Consider the following 14,121-nt stretch of genomic DNA (forward strand, 5'->3'; position numbering starts at 1 on the left):
CTATTTTTTTTTTTTAAAGAATGTAGCTGGGTGCAATGGCTTATGCCTGTAATCCCAGCACTTTGGGAGGCCAAGCTGGGTGAATCACGAGGTCAGGAGTTTGAGACTAGCCTGGCCAATATGGTGTGAAACTCTGTCTCTATTAAAAGTACAAAAATTAGCCGGGCATGCTGGTACACGCCTGTAGTCCCAGCTACTCGGGAGACTGAGGCAGGAGAATCACTTGAACCCAGGAGGGGGAGGTTGCAGTGAGCCAAGATCGCACCACTGCACTCCATCCTGGGCAACAGAGTGAGACTCTTGTCTCAAAAAAAAAAAAAGAATGTAACTGAGTCATGGAGGTAGCCCCTCAAGGCCCTGGCTCTTGAAGGATGCCTTACTGGGCTGGGCTGGGTGGATGGACATGCCACCTTCCATGGTGCCACTGTAGAGCAAGACACTGAGGGAAAATTCAGATTTGTCCTTGATTTCTAATAGTGGTGTTGGGGGGGGGTCCACGTTTTGTGCTTTAATCAGCCTGTGGAGCCCCTCCTGTGTCCAGAGGTCCTAGCCTAGTCCCAAGCTAGATTCAGATTCCAGCGAGGTATGTTTAATCTGTTTTCTCCACTAAACCCCACCTCCCTTTCAGAGAACACCTTCAAACGCATCGGACCCCCACTGGAGAAGCCCATGGAGAAGGTACAGAGGGTGGAGGTCCTCCCGAGGCCTGTCCCACAGAACCTGCCGCAGCCACAGATGCCACCCTATGCCTTTGTGCACCCACCCTTCCCCCTGCCGCCCGTGCGGCCCATGTTCAACAACTTCCCACTCAACATGGGACCCATCCCAGCCCCATATGTGCCCCCGCTGCCCAATGTGCGGGTCAACTATGACTTTGGTCCTGTCCACATGCCCCTGGAGCACAACCTGCCCATGCACTTTGGCCCCCAGCCACGGCATCGCTTCTAATGGCCCGGAACCCCCACTGAGCAGCACAGAGCCCATTTGGGGTGGGAGTGTGGGATGGAGAACACTCCCCTCCCCCAAGGCTGGTGGCTGTGCCATTGCTTCCTAAGTCAGGTTGAAGGGTAGGCTGGTTTTCTTCCCACCTCTTTCCTAGAAGGGCCACTGCTCCCAGACGAATGGCCACAGCTGGTGGCCCTCTGGGGGGCCTGCATGGAATTGGTCTGGCTCCCACTCGGCAGAGTCAAAAGGGCCTCAAAGCCCTTCTTTGAAGAGTTCTGCCATCCTGGCAGGTAGCATGGTGGCCCTGGCTGCTGTGTCACTCCAGTCCCTGCAGAAAGAGACCAAGAGGAAATATTTTGCCTCCATTCACTTTTTCCCCTAGCAAACACCAGGGAAAAAATCTCTCAGAATTAAAACCACATGAGCCTTCCTTATATAGCACAGACAGATCCATAATAAAGATGAAAATAGTGGAGTTCAGAGAGAACTTCGATGTGAACTGCCCCTCCTCTCCCCTGAGGCCACCAGGGGCGGCCCTTCTGCCTTATCCCCTTATCCATGGTATAGGCCAGGGCAGCCTGCAATGCCCCTGCTGCTCACTCCTGGTCCTCTCCTTGGAGCCAACCCCTGGGGAGCAAGGCAGCTCCAAGGAGCCATTTCCCTGGAGGTCCTCACAGGGGCTCCAGGTTGGGCAGAGGGAGCTGTGCCCATGGGCCTGGGAAGCATTGCTCAGGGTGGGGGCTGGCACCATGGCCTGCAGAGGCACTGCCACAGCCATAAGGGCCAAGATGCTTCCCCCCATCCAGAACCCATGCACCACTACAGTTGAGTATTGAGGGCACCTCTCCTCTCCCTTACAACCTACTCAGATCAGGCAGCAGCAGACCCATCTTGTGCCATGGGTTTTGTTCTGTTGCCATCTTAAGTTTCTCTTCCTCAGTCTCTGGAAAGTCAGGCTGAGAAATCCTTACCCAGGCTAGGCCATTGCAGCATGCTGGATGGTTCTGAAGCTGGCCCATCAGAAGATCCTCTTGAGGTAGCTGGGACAGAGACCTGGTGGCCCTGCCAGGCAGCCCAACTGCTGGGGAAGACATTTCTGCCACCCTGGGTGATGAGCAACTTTTCCCCTATGGTTTTCTGGGAGAGGAGTGGGCCTCCTTAGGGGGACAGGTGACCCTGGGTACCACCCCTGCCTGGCATGAACCCCTGTGTGTTCTCAAGTGCTTGGTGAAGACAGGTAGATGGTGCTGTCCACTACCCCCCATATGAGGGCCACTTCCCTTCTCATGGAGTCAGCTGAGCATCAGCTTGGCCCTGCCATGTCCCTGTTCATTCTCCTTGCCTCCTGTCTAGCCCTGGGTTTCCAGCTGTGCCTGAGGCATCACTCTGGCCCATTAGCAGATGAGAGGCCTGAAGCCTTCCTGGCGACAGGCGTCATTTTCTCCTTCTCTTCTTGGCCTGCCGTGTCCTTATATTTCCATGGGGTTCCGAGAGATTTGGAGTTCACAGACCTCAGGGCTGACCCCGACAGCCATTAGGGTGGGGTGCTTCAGCCTCTGGAGCAGCCCTCCATCCTCCTGCAGCAGGGCTGCCCCACCCAAGGTCCTCTGAGCTGGAGGGCACCATCATTCACTGTCATTGGCTTCTCAGATGTATTTCAAGTACTAAAATGGATTTTAAAATATCTAAGATGGCCAGGCGTGGTGGCTCACACCTGTAATCCCAGCACTTTGGGAGGCCAAGGAGGGCGGATCACCTGAGGTAGGGAATTTGAGACCAGCCTGACCCAACATGGTGAAACCTTGTCTCTACTAAAAATACAAAATTAGACGGATGTGGTAGTGCATGCCTATAATCCCAGCTACTCTGGAGGCTGGGGCAGGAGAATTGCTTAAACCCAGAAGGTGGAGGTTGCAGTGAGCTGAGATCTCGCCATTGCACTCCAGCCTGGACAATAAAAGTGAAACTCTGTTTCAAAGAAGATCTAAGATACTCATTCTTTCTGCCTTTTCCCAGGATGTAGGCTTTGAAGACAGCTGATCACCTGGGCATGGGGTAAGGGTGCACAGGGAGGCCAGGCTTGGGGGCAGCCTAATGCTATGTCCTTGCGGGCTCCCCTACCTGTTGGGCTACCTAAACTCTGCTACTAGCCTGAATGACAGTGCCTTGGAAAGGCGGGCTCCATGAAGCAGCAGCAAGATTGTCTTCAGTACCTTAAACGTGTTCCCTGTGCTTCCCCTGGGAGGGTCTCTGGGAGCAGAGGGAGGCTGCAGACATCCCAGCTGAAGCATAGGTGACCTCAGGCCTCAGGAGCTTCAGCTCCTTCTGCCCTGCACCCTAGGCATGTGGCCCCAGTAAGGGGCCCAGGCAGGACAAAAGGAGCAGGCAGCAGCTGCAGGAACAGCCCCAGACAGGTGCTGGCCCCAACCCTGTCAGGGAACAGGGAGCCCAGAGTGATGTTTCTCCTAAGGCCAAACCCCAGGGCGTCTCTTTTTAGAGGAGTTCCAGCTGTTTCTGGTCACAGTGGGCTGGTATTGAAGGATTTGCTGCCTTTTTCCTTGGAGGGCCACTAATTCCTGAGGATCTTCCCCAAGCCAGGCACAGGGGGTCGCAGGGCTGCCATGAGCACCCACCTTGGACCTCAGGCTCCTGCCTGCACCAGTGACAGGGCTGGGGAGAGAAGCACTGGGGGTCTTCTGATCAGCCAGCAGGGTCCATTCCAGTGCCCAGAGGTCAGACCATAGGCAACCCTGAGGCAGCTGGGGCACCTCCTCTCTGCCCTGCAGGGCTTGCCCCAGGGCGTGAGGCTCCCCAGCCACAGCCCCCTCTTACTTGCCTTAAAACTGGAGAGAGGAATCTAGTATTTGCACTTAGCAAAATATTTAAAAACTGAAAAAATGTGCATGATCTGTCACTTTGTATAAAAATAGAAAAATGATTAAGTAGTTAAACCTTTTTCTTTACCTTCTGGTAGTAAAAATAGATAAAATAATTCGTTCATACTACTGTGTGTAAAAAGCCTGTATCATATGTAACTGGGACTTTTTGTAAATAAATGTTTGTGTGCTCTGCTCCCTCTGTCTTCATCTCTCCCCACTGCTGTCCGGCAAGTTATAAGGGCAGCTGGCAGATTAGTCCAAGTGATTCAGTCTAAACCAGCATCCATACCTCCCCAACTGGGTCTCGGCAGGAGCAGGCCCAGAAGGCACACTGGTGTGTAGTAAGAGCCCCTACCCCTTCCCTGCCAGGGAGGAAGATCAGGTGATCTGCTAGGCAGATCGCGCTAGGGCAGCTACTAAGGCCCAAATTGGACACAAAGGGTCTATTTGTTTGTTTTTGGCACAGAATCCTCTTCAAAAAAGGTGTGGTCAATTTCTCTTGCAGGCCCATTCCCCAGTCTCTGTCCACCTAAAGGTCAGATAAACCAGGAGAAGCCTCGCCCAGCTGAGGAGTGGACAAGGTTCCAAGGACAGGAAGTGCCTAGCCTGAGAGGCCGTGGCATTTGAGTCCCTGCCCTGCATGATGGGAGGCTGCAGTGCCAGGGCCCTACTACCCTCGCTGGTTGCACAGCGTCTTCCCCTCCGGAGTCCTTCCTGCCATGTACCAGGCTAGGTAGGAATCTGAACCCTAGATCTGAAGGGGTCCCTGGGCACAGGGGAAGCTGAGACCTCCAAATACAGACGGACCACAGCTCACTTTAATAAAACAAGGAGTCTCCTGCCGTTTGCAACTTTTTTTTTTTTTTTTTTTTTTTTTGAGACAGTTTTGCCCTTGTTGCCCAGGCTGGAGTGCAATGGCGAAATCTTGGCTCACCGCAGCCTCCGCCTCCTGGGTTCAAGCGATTCTCCTGCCTCGGCCACTCAAGTAGCTGGGATTACAGGCATGTGCCACCATGCCCGGCTAATTTTTTGTATTTTTAGTAGAGACGGGGTTTCACCATGTTGGCCAGGATGGTCTTGATCTCTTGACCTAGTGATCCACCCGCCTTGACCTCCCAAGTGCTGGGATTACAGGCATGAGCCACCGCGCCCGGCCCGTTTGCAGCTTTCTATGGAACAATTATCTGGTTTTGGTGGGGTGCAGTGGCTCACGCCTGTAATCTCAGCACTTTGGGAGGCGGAGGCAGGTGGATCACGAGGTCAACAGATGGAGACTATCCTGGCCAACATGGTGAAACTCCGTGTCTACTAAAAATATAAAAATTAGGTGGGCATGGTGGCACTTGCCTGTAGTCGCAGCTACTCAGAGGCTGAAGCAGAAGAATCGCTTGAACCCAGGAGGCAGAGGTTGCAATGAGCCAAGATCACACCACTTTACTCCATCTAGCCTGGTGACAGAACAAGACTCCATCTCAGAAAAAAAAAAAATTACGTGTTTTTTGCATATCTGAGAAAAAGTATACTAAAAGCTTCAAGAGAGAATTACATGCCCCCCAAAAAAGTTACCCATATTCCCAGCTTCTAAACCATTTTTATTTGGGTTTTTTTGAAGCAGAGTCTAGCTGCGTCACCCAGGCTGGAGTGCAGTGGCACAATCTTGGCTTACTGCAGCTTCTGCCTCCCAAGTAGCTGCAATTACAGGCATCTGCCACCACACCTGGCTAATTTTTTGTGTGTTTTTAGTAGAGACAGGGTTTCACCATGTTGGCCAGGCTTGTCTTGAACTCCAGACCTCAGGTGATCGACCCGCCTCAGCCTTCCAAAGTGCTGGGATTACAGGCGTGAGCCACTGCTCCTGGCCCAAATCGTGTTTATTTTTAACTTGTTCATGCCATGCAGTCCTTGTTCCTGTTCTTGTTTTATATTTGCAAAAACATCATACAATTTTCTGCAATTTCAGTAAATAAGTAAAAGTTATTTATCCATTTTGCTGCTATCCTTTTTTCCATCCAATGTGACCAGGGTGGCGGTATTCTTCCCACCTTCTGCAGGTGCTGGCCAGCATATTGCAACATGCCTGATCAGGGCTTTGGGGCCTTTGGTTTTAAAGAAGTTAGTACCTTGCTTTTCTCCCTTAACAATCATGGACTGTCCTCCAGGTCTATGGCTCTGTCTGCATCCAATTTGTTCTTTTGTCTTCCATGATTTTTTTTTTTTTTTTTTTTTTTTGAGTCAGAGTCTCGCCCTGTCGCCCAGGCTGGAGTGCAAAGGTGTGGTCTCGGCTCACTGCAACTTCCACCTCCTGGGTTCAAGTGATTCTCCTGCCTCAGCCTCCCGAGTAGCTGGGATTATGGGCATGTGCCACCACACCCAGCTAATTTTTTGTATCTTTAGTAGAGACGGGGTTTCACCATGTTGGCCAGGCTGGTCTCAAACTCCTGACCTCATGATCCGTCCACCTCATGATCCACCTACCTCAGTCTCCCAAAGTGCTGGAATTACAGGTGTGAGCCATGGCACCCAGCCAATTTTTGTATTTTTAGTAGAGACAGGGTTTCACCCCGTTGGCCAGGCTGGTCTTGAACTCCTGACTTCAAGTGATCCACCCCCACCTTGACCTCTCAAGGTACTGAGATTACAGGCATGAGCCACCACACCTGGCCTACTTTTTTCTAACTGTCTTTTTCTGAGATGGACTCTCACTCTGTCTCAGAAAAAGGTCTAAGAATGCACTCCCAGGCTTGAGTGCAGAATGCGATCATGGCTTACTGCAGCCTCAACCTCCCAGGCTCAGGCAATCCTCACAACTCAGCCTTCCTAGTAGCAGGGACTACAGGGGTTGGCCACCATGCCCAACTAACTTTTGCATTTTTTTGTAAAGAAGGGGTCTCATCGGCTGGGTGCTGTGGCTCACGCCTGTAGCACTTTGAACTCAGGAGTTCAAGACAAGCCTGGCCAACATGGAGATAACCCATCTCTACAAAAATATAAAAATTAGCTGAGCATGATGGCAGGTGCCTGTAATCCCAGCTACTTGGGAGGCTGCAGTAGGAGAATCTCTTGAACTCAGGAGATAGTGGTTGCAGTGAGCTGAGGTTGCACCACTGCACTCCAGCCTGAACAGCTGAGCAAGACAAAAAAAAGAAGGGGTCTCACCATGTTACCCAGGCTGGTGTTGAAGCAAGCGGCCTGGGTAACATGGTGAGACCCCTTCTTGGGCTCAAGCAGTCAGCCCACCTCAACTCCCAAAGTGCTGGGATTAGAGGGGTGAGCCACCATACCCAGCCTTCTTTATTTTTCCATCCTTAAAAAGTGTCTTTTTTATAGCGGTTGCAGTGAGCCAAGATAACGCCACTGCACTCCAACCTGGGTGACAGAGTGAGACTGTCTCAAAAAAAAAATTTTAAGTGTCAAAAAAATACATTTGCCGGCCAGGCGTGGTGGCTCACGCCTGTAATCGAGCACTTTGGAAGGCCAAGGTGGGTCAGGAGTTCCAGACCAGCCTGACCGACATGGTGAAACCCCATCTCTACTAAAAATGCAAAAATTAACCAGGCATCGTGGTGTGCACCTATAATTCCAGCTACTCAGGAGGCTGAGGCAGGAGAACCACTTGAACCTGGGAGGCAGAGGTTGCAGTGAGCTTAGATCGCACCATTGCACTCCAGCCTAAATGAATGAATGAAATATAAAAAACATGTTTGCCGGTCGGGTGCAGTGGCTCATGCCTGTAATCCCAGCCACTTTAGGAGGCTGAGGCAAGTGGATCACCTGAGGTCAGGAGTTTGAGACCGGCCTGGCCAACATAGTGAAACCCCATCTCTACAAAAATATAAAAATGAACCGGGCATGATGGCGGATGCCTGTAATCCCAGCTACTCAGGATGCTGAGGCAGGAGAATCGCTTGAACCAAGGATGTGGAGATTGCAGTAAGCTGAGATCGTGCCATTGCACTCTAGCATGGGTGACAGAGCAAGACTCCCTCTCAAAAAAAAAAAAAAAAGTTTCAATCAAAAGTGTACAAAAATAGAAAATTTATGTGCAAACTAGGAAAATCTTGAAAACAGAAAAATATAAAGCAAAAATAGACATGCTTTGTAACCCAAAGATAACTGCCGATCACATCTCGATGTATTCTGCCCAGTGTGATCTTTGTGTTATATACAGTGTTCATGAAACTAGTGAACCAGACATGAAGGTTTTCATCTTGCTTTTCTTTTTCTTTCTGGAGCATTTACAAGACATGAGCAAGTGCTTCTGAAACAAGCTTTTTAATTAGCTCTTTGCCTTCGGGAGCCTCTCACAGCAGATTCCATCTGCCTTCTCTTTGAACTTGCGGCCATCTAGGTTGGTGTGAAGCTAACGCAGGCCAGGCCACTAGCTCTGTTCTCAGGACCTCTGGGGGGACGTGGCCGCTTCTGCACTCCCTGGTGTGTGTTCCTCTTGATCAGGATGAAGTCTGATCGCCATTTCCACTCATCGCTTCCTGTTCATTCCTTCATCCACGCACACGTCTGGTGGAGACGGCCCAGGACAGATCTCTGGCTTTGCTTTTCCCCAAGAGAAGGTGCCAGTTAAACCCACAGGGGAGGGACTCGGGTGAGCGCCAGCTGCTGGGTCAGTCCCATGCTCCCCATCTTGCTGGGTGTCACCAAAGGTGGGGTGGTGAGAGCCCTGGAGGTGGGCGTGGCGCACCTGGGCCTGACATTAGTAAAGTGGGAATCGCCACAGCATCTTCTTCCTTGGGCTGTGAGAACTGGGGAGAGGAGACAGGAAAAGTGCTTGGCCGAGGACGGGAGGGAGGGCAGAGTGGCCATGGTGCTGGTTGTTGCTCGTCCCACAGAGCTGTGCCATCCCTCCCCACGTTTCCAGTGACTCTTTGGCAATGAAAGCCTAATCCTTTCACCAGACCAACCTCGGGGTCATCTGAGGCTGTCAACCCCACCTGGGGCCCCTGGGAGCACCTAGTCCACACCCACACCCCACAGGTGACTGAGTGCCTGGCTGCTCACTTGTGCATGTGCCCTGAGCAGACCTGGATGGCTGGGCAGTCCCGGGGCGCTTGGCCCCCAGTAGGCACCACAGAGAAGCAGGCACTCCAGCACCAGGTAGCAGGGGACAGGCTGAGGCCATGGCAGGGGCGCGCTGGGGTGGCCCGGGGGCTGGGAAGGCTTCCAGAAGCCCTCATCCTCATCACCTGACCCTTGTGCAAGCGCAGACCCCAAGGCAGGGATGCTGACTAGGCAGCTCCAGCTGTTCCAACAACCACAGCTTAAATCAGCTTCTTGGGATGCAGTCATGCTTTGGCCTTGGCGGAGACTTCCCCGAGGGCAGGAGGCTTGGAGGACACTGCCAGGTGGCCTCTGTGTGGGAGGGGACAGTCGGGGGTACATCTGAGAGAGACTCAGAAGACAGTCCAAGGAGACCCGGCGCCAGTGAGGGTCCACAAAGAGGGAGAGTCCACAGGGATGGCCAGGCCCTGTCCTGGCAACTGAAGGAACTGGTGCCAGGGGCACTTCGGAGCAGGGGTGGGGAGGCCATGGCACCACGGGGTGGGGCTGGGCACGGCTACCCCAGGCAATGAGGCCCTGGGAACGAGGCCCTGGGAACGGCGGCAGCAGCAGCAGCAGGGAGTGGGTGGGACAAAGGGCCAAGCAGTCTGGACCCCCGAGGAGCACGCGCTTTTCAGGACAGGCAGAGGGATAGCGCCCTGTGTTCTAGGACATGCAGACAAAGGAGGAAGAGGCCAGCCAGCGGCAAGGAGGAGAGCCAGGGCCCTCCCTCCTGCAAGCTCTCAAGACCCCCAGTTCCCCTAGCGCCTGCATCCCTCCAGGCCCCATCTCTTCTCCTCCCTCAAAGCCCCACTTCTCCAGGGCCCAACCCTGAGCTCTCTTTCCCAGGCCTTCCGAAAACTGTCTGCCCTCCTCTCCCCAACCCCGCTGGATTCCCCTGCCCCTGGGTGTTCCCCCAGGTCCCCATTCTCAGCCATCTCAGTCATTTATGGCTGCATAAAACCACACCCCAAGGCTAGCACAGTAGTTCACACCTGTAATCCCAGCACTTTAGGAGGCCAAAGCAGGAGGATCACTTGAGCCCAGGAGTCCCAGACCAGCCTGGGCAACCTAGCAAGACCCCCGTCTCTATCAAAACAAAAAACAAGCCCAGCATGGTAGTATACCCCTATAGTCCTAGCTACTCAGGAGGCTGAGGCACAAGGATCACTCAAGCCTGGGAGGTCAAGGCTACAGTGAGTTATGATTGCACCACTGCACTCTTAACCTGGATGACAGAGCAAGACCCTGTCTCTGAAAAATAAATCACAGCTCAGCCCGCAACTCACAACATCCCTGAGTTGCGATTTCTCACAAGGCTCCCCCTCACCGGGGCTCAGCCAGGCAGCTGTGTGTGTGTGTGTCTCTCTCTCTCTCTGTCTTCCCCCACCCCCATCCCACTTTATTTCTGGAAAGTCGTGCAGGATCAGGCTCGGTGGCTCACACTTGTAATCCCAGCACTACGGGAGGCCAAGGTGGGCAGATCACGAGGTCAGGAGTTTGAAACCAGCCTGCCCAATATGGTGAAACCCCGTCTCTATTAAAAATACAAAAATTAGCTGGCTGTGGTGGTGCGCACCTGTAATCCCAGCACTTTGGGAGGCCGAGGTGGGAGAAGGATTGCTTGAGCCCAGAAGTTCAAGACCAGCCTGGGCAACATAGTGAGACCCCATCTCTCTCTCTCTCTTTTTTTTTTTTTTTTTTTTGTGACAGAGTTTCATTCTTGTTACCCAGACTGGAGTGCAATGGCACGATCTGGGCTCACCGCAACCTCTGCCTCCTGGGTGCAAGCGATTCTCCTGCCTCAGCCTCCCGAGTAGCTAGGATTACAGGCATGTACCACCACACCTGGCTTATTTGATATTTTTAGTAGAGATGGGGTTTCACCATGTTGGCCAGGCTGGTCTCAAACTCCTGACCTCAGGTGATCCACCAGCCTCGGCCTTCCAAAGTGTTAGGTTTACAGGTGTGAGCCACTGAGCCCAGCCTGACCCCGATTCTATTTAAAAAAATTTTTTTTCCAGCCTGGCGCAGTGGCTCACACCTGTAATCCCAGCGCTTTGGGAGGCCAAGGCAGGTGGATCACCTGAGGTCAGGAGTTCGAGACCAGCCTGGCCAACATAGTGAAACCGCATCTCTACTAAAAATACAAAAAATTAGCTGGGTGTGGTGGCAGGTGCCAGTAATCCCAGCTACATGGGAGGCTGAGGCAGGATACTCATTTGAACCCAGGAGGCACAGGTGCAGTGAGCCGAGATCGTGCCATTGCACTCCAGCCTGGGCAACAAGAGTGAAACTCCATCTCAAAAAAGAAAAAAAACTTTTCCAGAGGGGTGTAAAAAACAATTAACACAGTTACCTCCAGAGGGAAGAGAACTGGGGTCAGGGCAGCTGTGGATTTCTGTGTATATCTGTGGGTACCCTTTGATTTTAACCCTATGTTTTAGCTTAATTTCTTCAAATAACAATAATATTAGTAAATCCTTTTAGAGCACTTGCCGGTGCCTGGTACTAGCTGGGGGTCCCTGGAAGGTGGGTTTCCCTCTTGCTCACCTCCTCCCCTCCTGAGGGTCAGACCCTGGTCCTGGGAGGAAGCACAGTGAAGGCTTTTGTCTTATTTGCACATCACAGAGGCCCCTCCTCCTGGTTTAAGCTAGGGCTCAGTAAAGAAGCTTGGGTTTCAGGCCAAATGCTCAGCCCCGCCCCACCCCTTCAGGCCTCTCTCTCGGAGACCCCATCTGTTCCCTTCTTCTCCTGCCCCCAAGAGTCTCAGAGCCTGTCCCCCATCCAGACAACCATATTGCCCACAGCCCACCCAGGGAGGCCAGGCACCCAGCCACCCATTGCTCAGGGGTCTTCAGAGCAGCTGGGGTCCCCAGGGAGTCCAGATGGGCACTGCCGGGCCCCCTTTTGCTCACCTTATAAGCCCCAAAGCTGTCGTTTAAGAGAAAAGTGTTAGATTTTTTTTTTTATTTTATGTATTTATTTTTGAGAGAGAGTCTCGCTCTGTGGCTCAGGCTGGAGTGCAGTGGTGCAATCACAGCTCACTGCAACCTCAACCTTCCAGACTCAAGCGGTCCTCCCACCTCAGCCTCCTGAGTAGCAGAGACCACAGACATGTACCCCATGCCTGGCTAATTTTGTAGTTTTTGCAGAGATGGAGGGCTCACCATGTTGCCCAGGCTCGTCTCAAACTCCTGAGCTCAAGCAATTCTCCTGCCTCAGCCTTGCAAAGTGCTGGGATTCCAAGCACCAAGTATTTGACTTTTTTTTTTTTTTTTTTAATGGAATCTCATTCTGTCGCCCAGGCTGTAGTGCAGTGGCGTGATCTCGGCTCACTTCAGCCTCCACCTCCCAGGTCCCAGCAATTCTCCTGCCTCAGCCTCCCAAGTACCTTAGATTACAGGCGCACGCCACCAGGCCTGGCTATTTTTTGTATTTTTAGTAGAGACCGATTTTACCATGTTGTCCAGGCTAGTCTTGAAATTCTGACCTCAGGTGATCCACCCACCTCGGCCTCCCAAAGTGCTGGGATTACAGGTGTGAGCCACCACACCCCGCCATATCTGACTTTTTAAAATGAGTGAGGTCAGGGCTGGGCACAGTGGCTCATGCCTGTAAGGTTGAGGCTGAGGCAGAAGAATCGCTTGAACCTGGGAGGCAGAGGTTGCAGTGAGCCAAGATCTTGCCATTGCACTCCAGCCTGGACGACAGAGTGAGACTCTGGAAAAAAAAAAAAAAAGTGAGGTCAGCCTTCATCCCCATGACTCTGGGAGAGGCTACTGTGGCCCTGGAGGAAATGGGACCCAGCTGGGTCTGGGGCTTCCTGTCCCCACCCCCATCCCCTGAGAATGAATTGGAAGAAGCTGAGCTGAGGCAGCAGGTCTGGAGGGGGTGTCCCCTGGAGATACACTGGGAAGCTCAGAGGCCTTGCCCACCAGAGGGACCTGCCTGAGTCCTCTGGGGGCTGGTGACCACTCCACAGCCCCCAGCAGAGCTCAGGGTCCCTCCCAAAGAGGCCTCATAAGTGAGGAGTTCACAGCAGACAACAATGGAGGACCCAGGGTTGGGACCCTGAGACACAGACTATATACCCCACTGTCCCCCAGACTGCCCCACGTTCCTGGACTGGGCTATACAGTTCAGTCTCTCCTTTCTTTTTTTTTTTTTTTGAGACAGGGTCTTGTTCTATCACTCAGGCCAGAGTGCAGTGGTACCATCTCAGCTCACTGCAACCTCCACCTCCTGGGTTCAAGCGATTGTCCTGCCTTAGCCTCCCAAGTAGCTGGGATTACAGGCGGGAACCACCATGCCGGGCTAATTTTTGTATTTTCAGCAGATTGCAGGTGTGAGCCATTGTGCTCGGCCTTTTATCTTTCTCTTTTTTTTTTTTTGAAGACGGTCGCATCTGTGTGCACTTGTGTCTTTGCACACGTCCCCTGTGTGCACGCCTACACACACGTGTACCCGCCTGCGCATGGGGCTCTTTGCACAGGTCCGTGTGTGTGTGCAAGTTCACAAGTGTGAGTGCGTGTGATGGACCGCGCCCTTGTGAATGGGGAATCGCTGAGAAAGCGAAGGTGACTCAGGTAGGGGCGGAAACTGCACCCACTGCCCTGGATCCCTGCCCAGGGAGCCCCAAACCTGTCCTGACGGGAGGTACTTAAAGGTGGGAAAAGGTCAGGAGATGGGGAGCCTGGGTGCCCCAGAGTCTGCCGCCCGCTCCTCCGGAAGATACTTGTGGCCTCCACGCGGGTCAGAAGAACCATGGCCCGGCTCCCTCGACCTGCATCTCACCTGGGACCCCAGAGATGCCCCAGCCCCTGGCCTGGCTTTCCCCCAGAGAGCAGGGACTGGGCCTGGGTCTATGCAGGTCCTTAGGCCCGCGTTATTCCCCCGTCCCTTTCAGCTGGGCAGCTCCTCCCTATTCCTTCCTAGAGATCTCGTGAACCTCCCTTCCAGCCTCCCCCATCGGACTATGCTGTTCACTGGCAGCAGCCTCGGAAATCTCTGCCACGTGATAGGTGCCAAATTTTGCGGAATGATTGGAATTCGAAATCAGCCAGTGGCTCCGGGAACCCTAGGGTCATTCTAGGGCAGCTCTGTGGGTGGAAATGAGCCGGGCTCCCCTCTTCTCCGCCCACCCCCGCCCCAGTGCCCCCACCCCCCTCCCCAGGTCTCAGAGTTTGGTTCCAGAGGATTAATCTGTCCCTTCCACGTCATTGAGATTTTTCTGGCTTCCAGC

At 53.1% G+C, this 14,121-nt stretch overlaps 1 protein-coding gene across 2 annotated transcripts in view; it reads left to right on the plus strand.

Moving 5' to 3' along the window:
• RNF216 (ring finger protein 216) overlaps positions 1 to 4,017 on the plus strand; it is a 159,989-nt gene extending 155,972 nt beyond the window's left edge. For both annotated transcript variants that reach the window (XM_012455571.2, XM_012455572.2), the window contains exon 17: positions 629 to 4,017. In XM_012455571.2, coding sequence (XP_012310994.1) covers positions 629 to 948 — 320 coding nt within the window. In that variant the 3' untranslated portion in view covers positions 949 to 4,017. The remainder of the gene's footprint in view (positions 1 to 628) is intronic.
• The last annotated feature ends 10,104 nt before the right edge of the window (positions 4,018 to 14,121 follow it).

Source organism: Aotus nancymaae, unplaced genomic scaffold, assembly GCF_030222135.1.
Source record: "Aotus nancymaae isolate 86718 unplaced genomic scaffold, 86718_ANA_hifiasm-v0.15.2.pri h1tg000015l_0, whole genome shotgun sequence".
NCBI classification, from domain to species: domain Eukaryota; kingdom Metazoa; phylum Chordata; class Mammalia; order Primates; family Aotidae; genus Aotus; species Aotus nancymaae.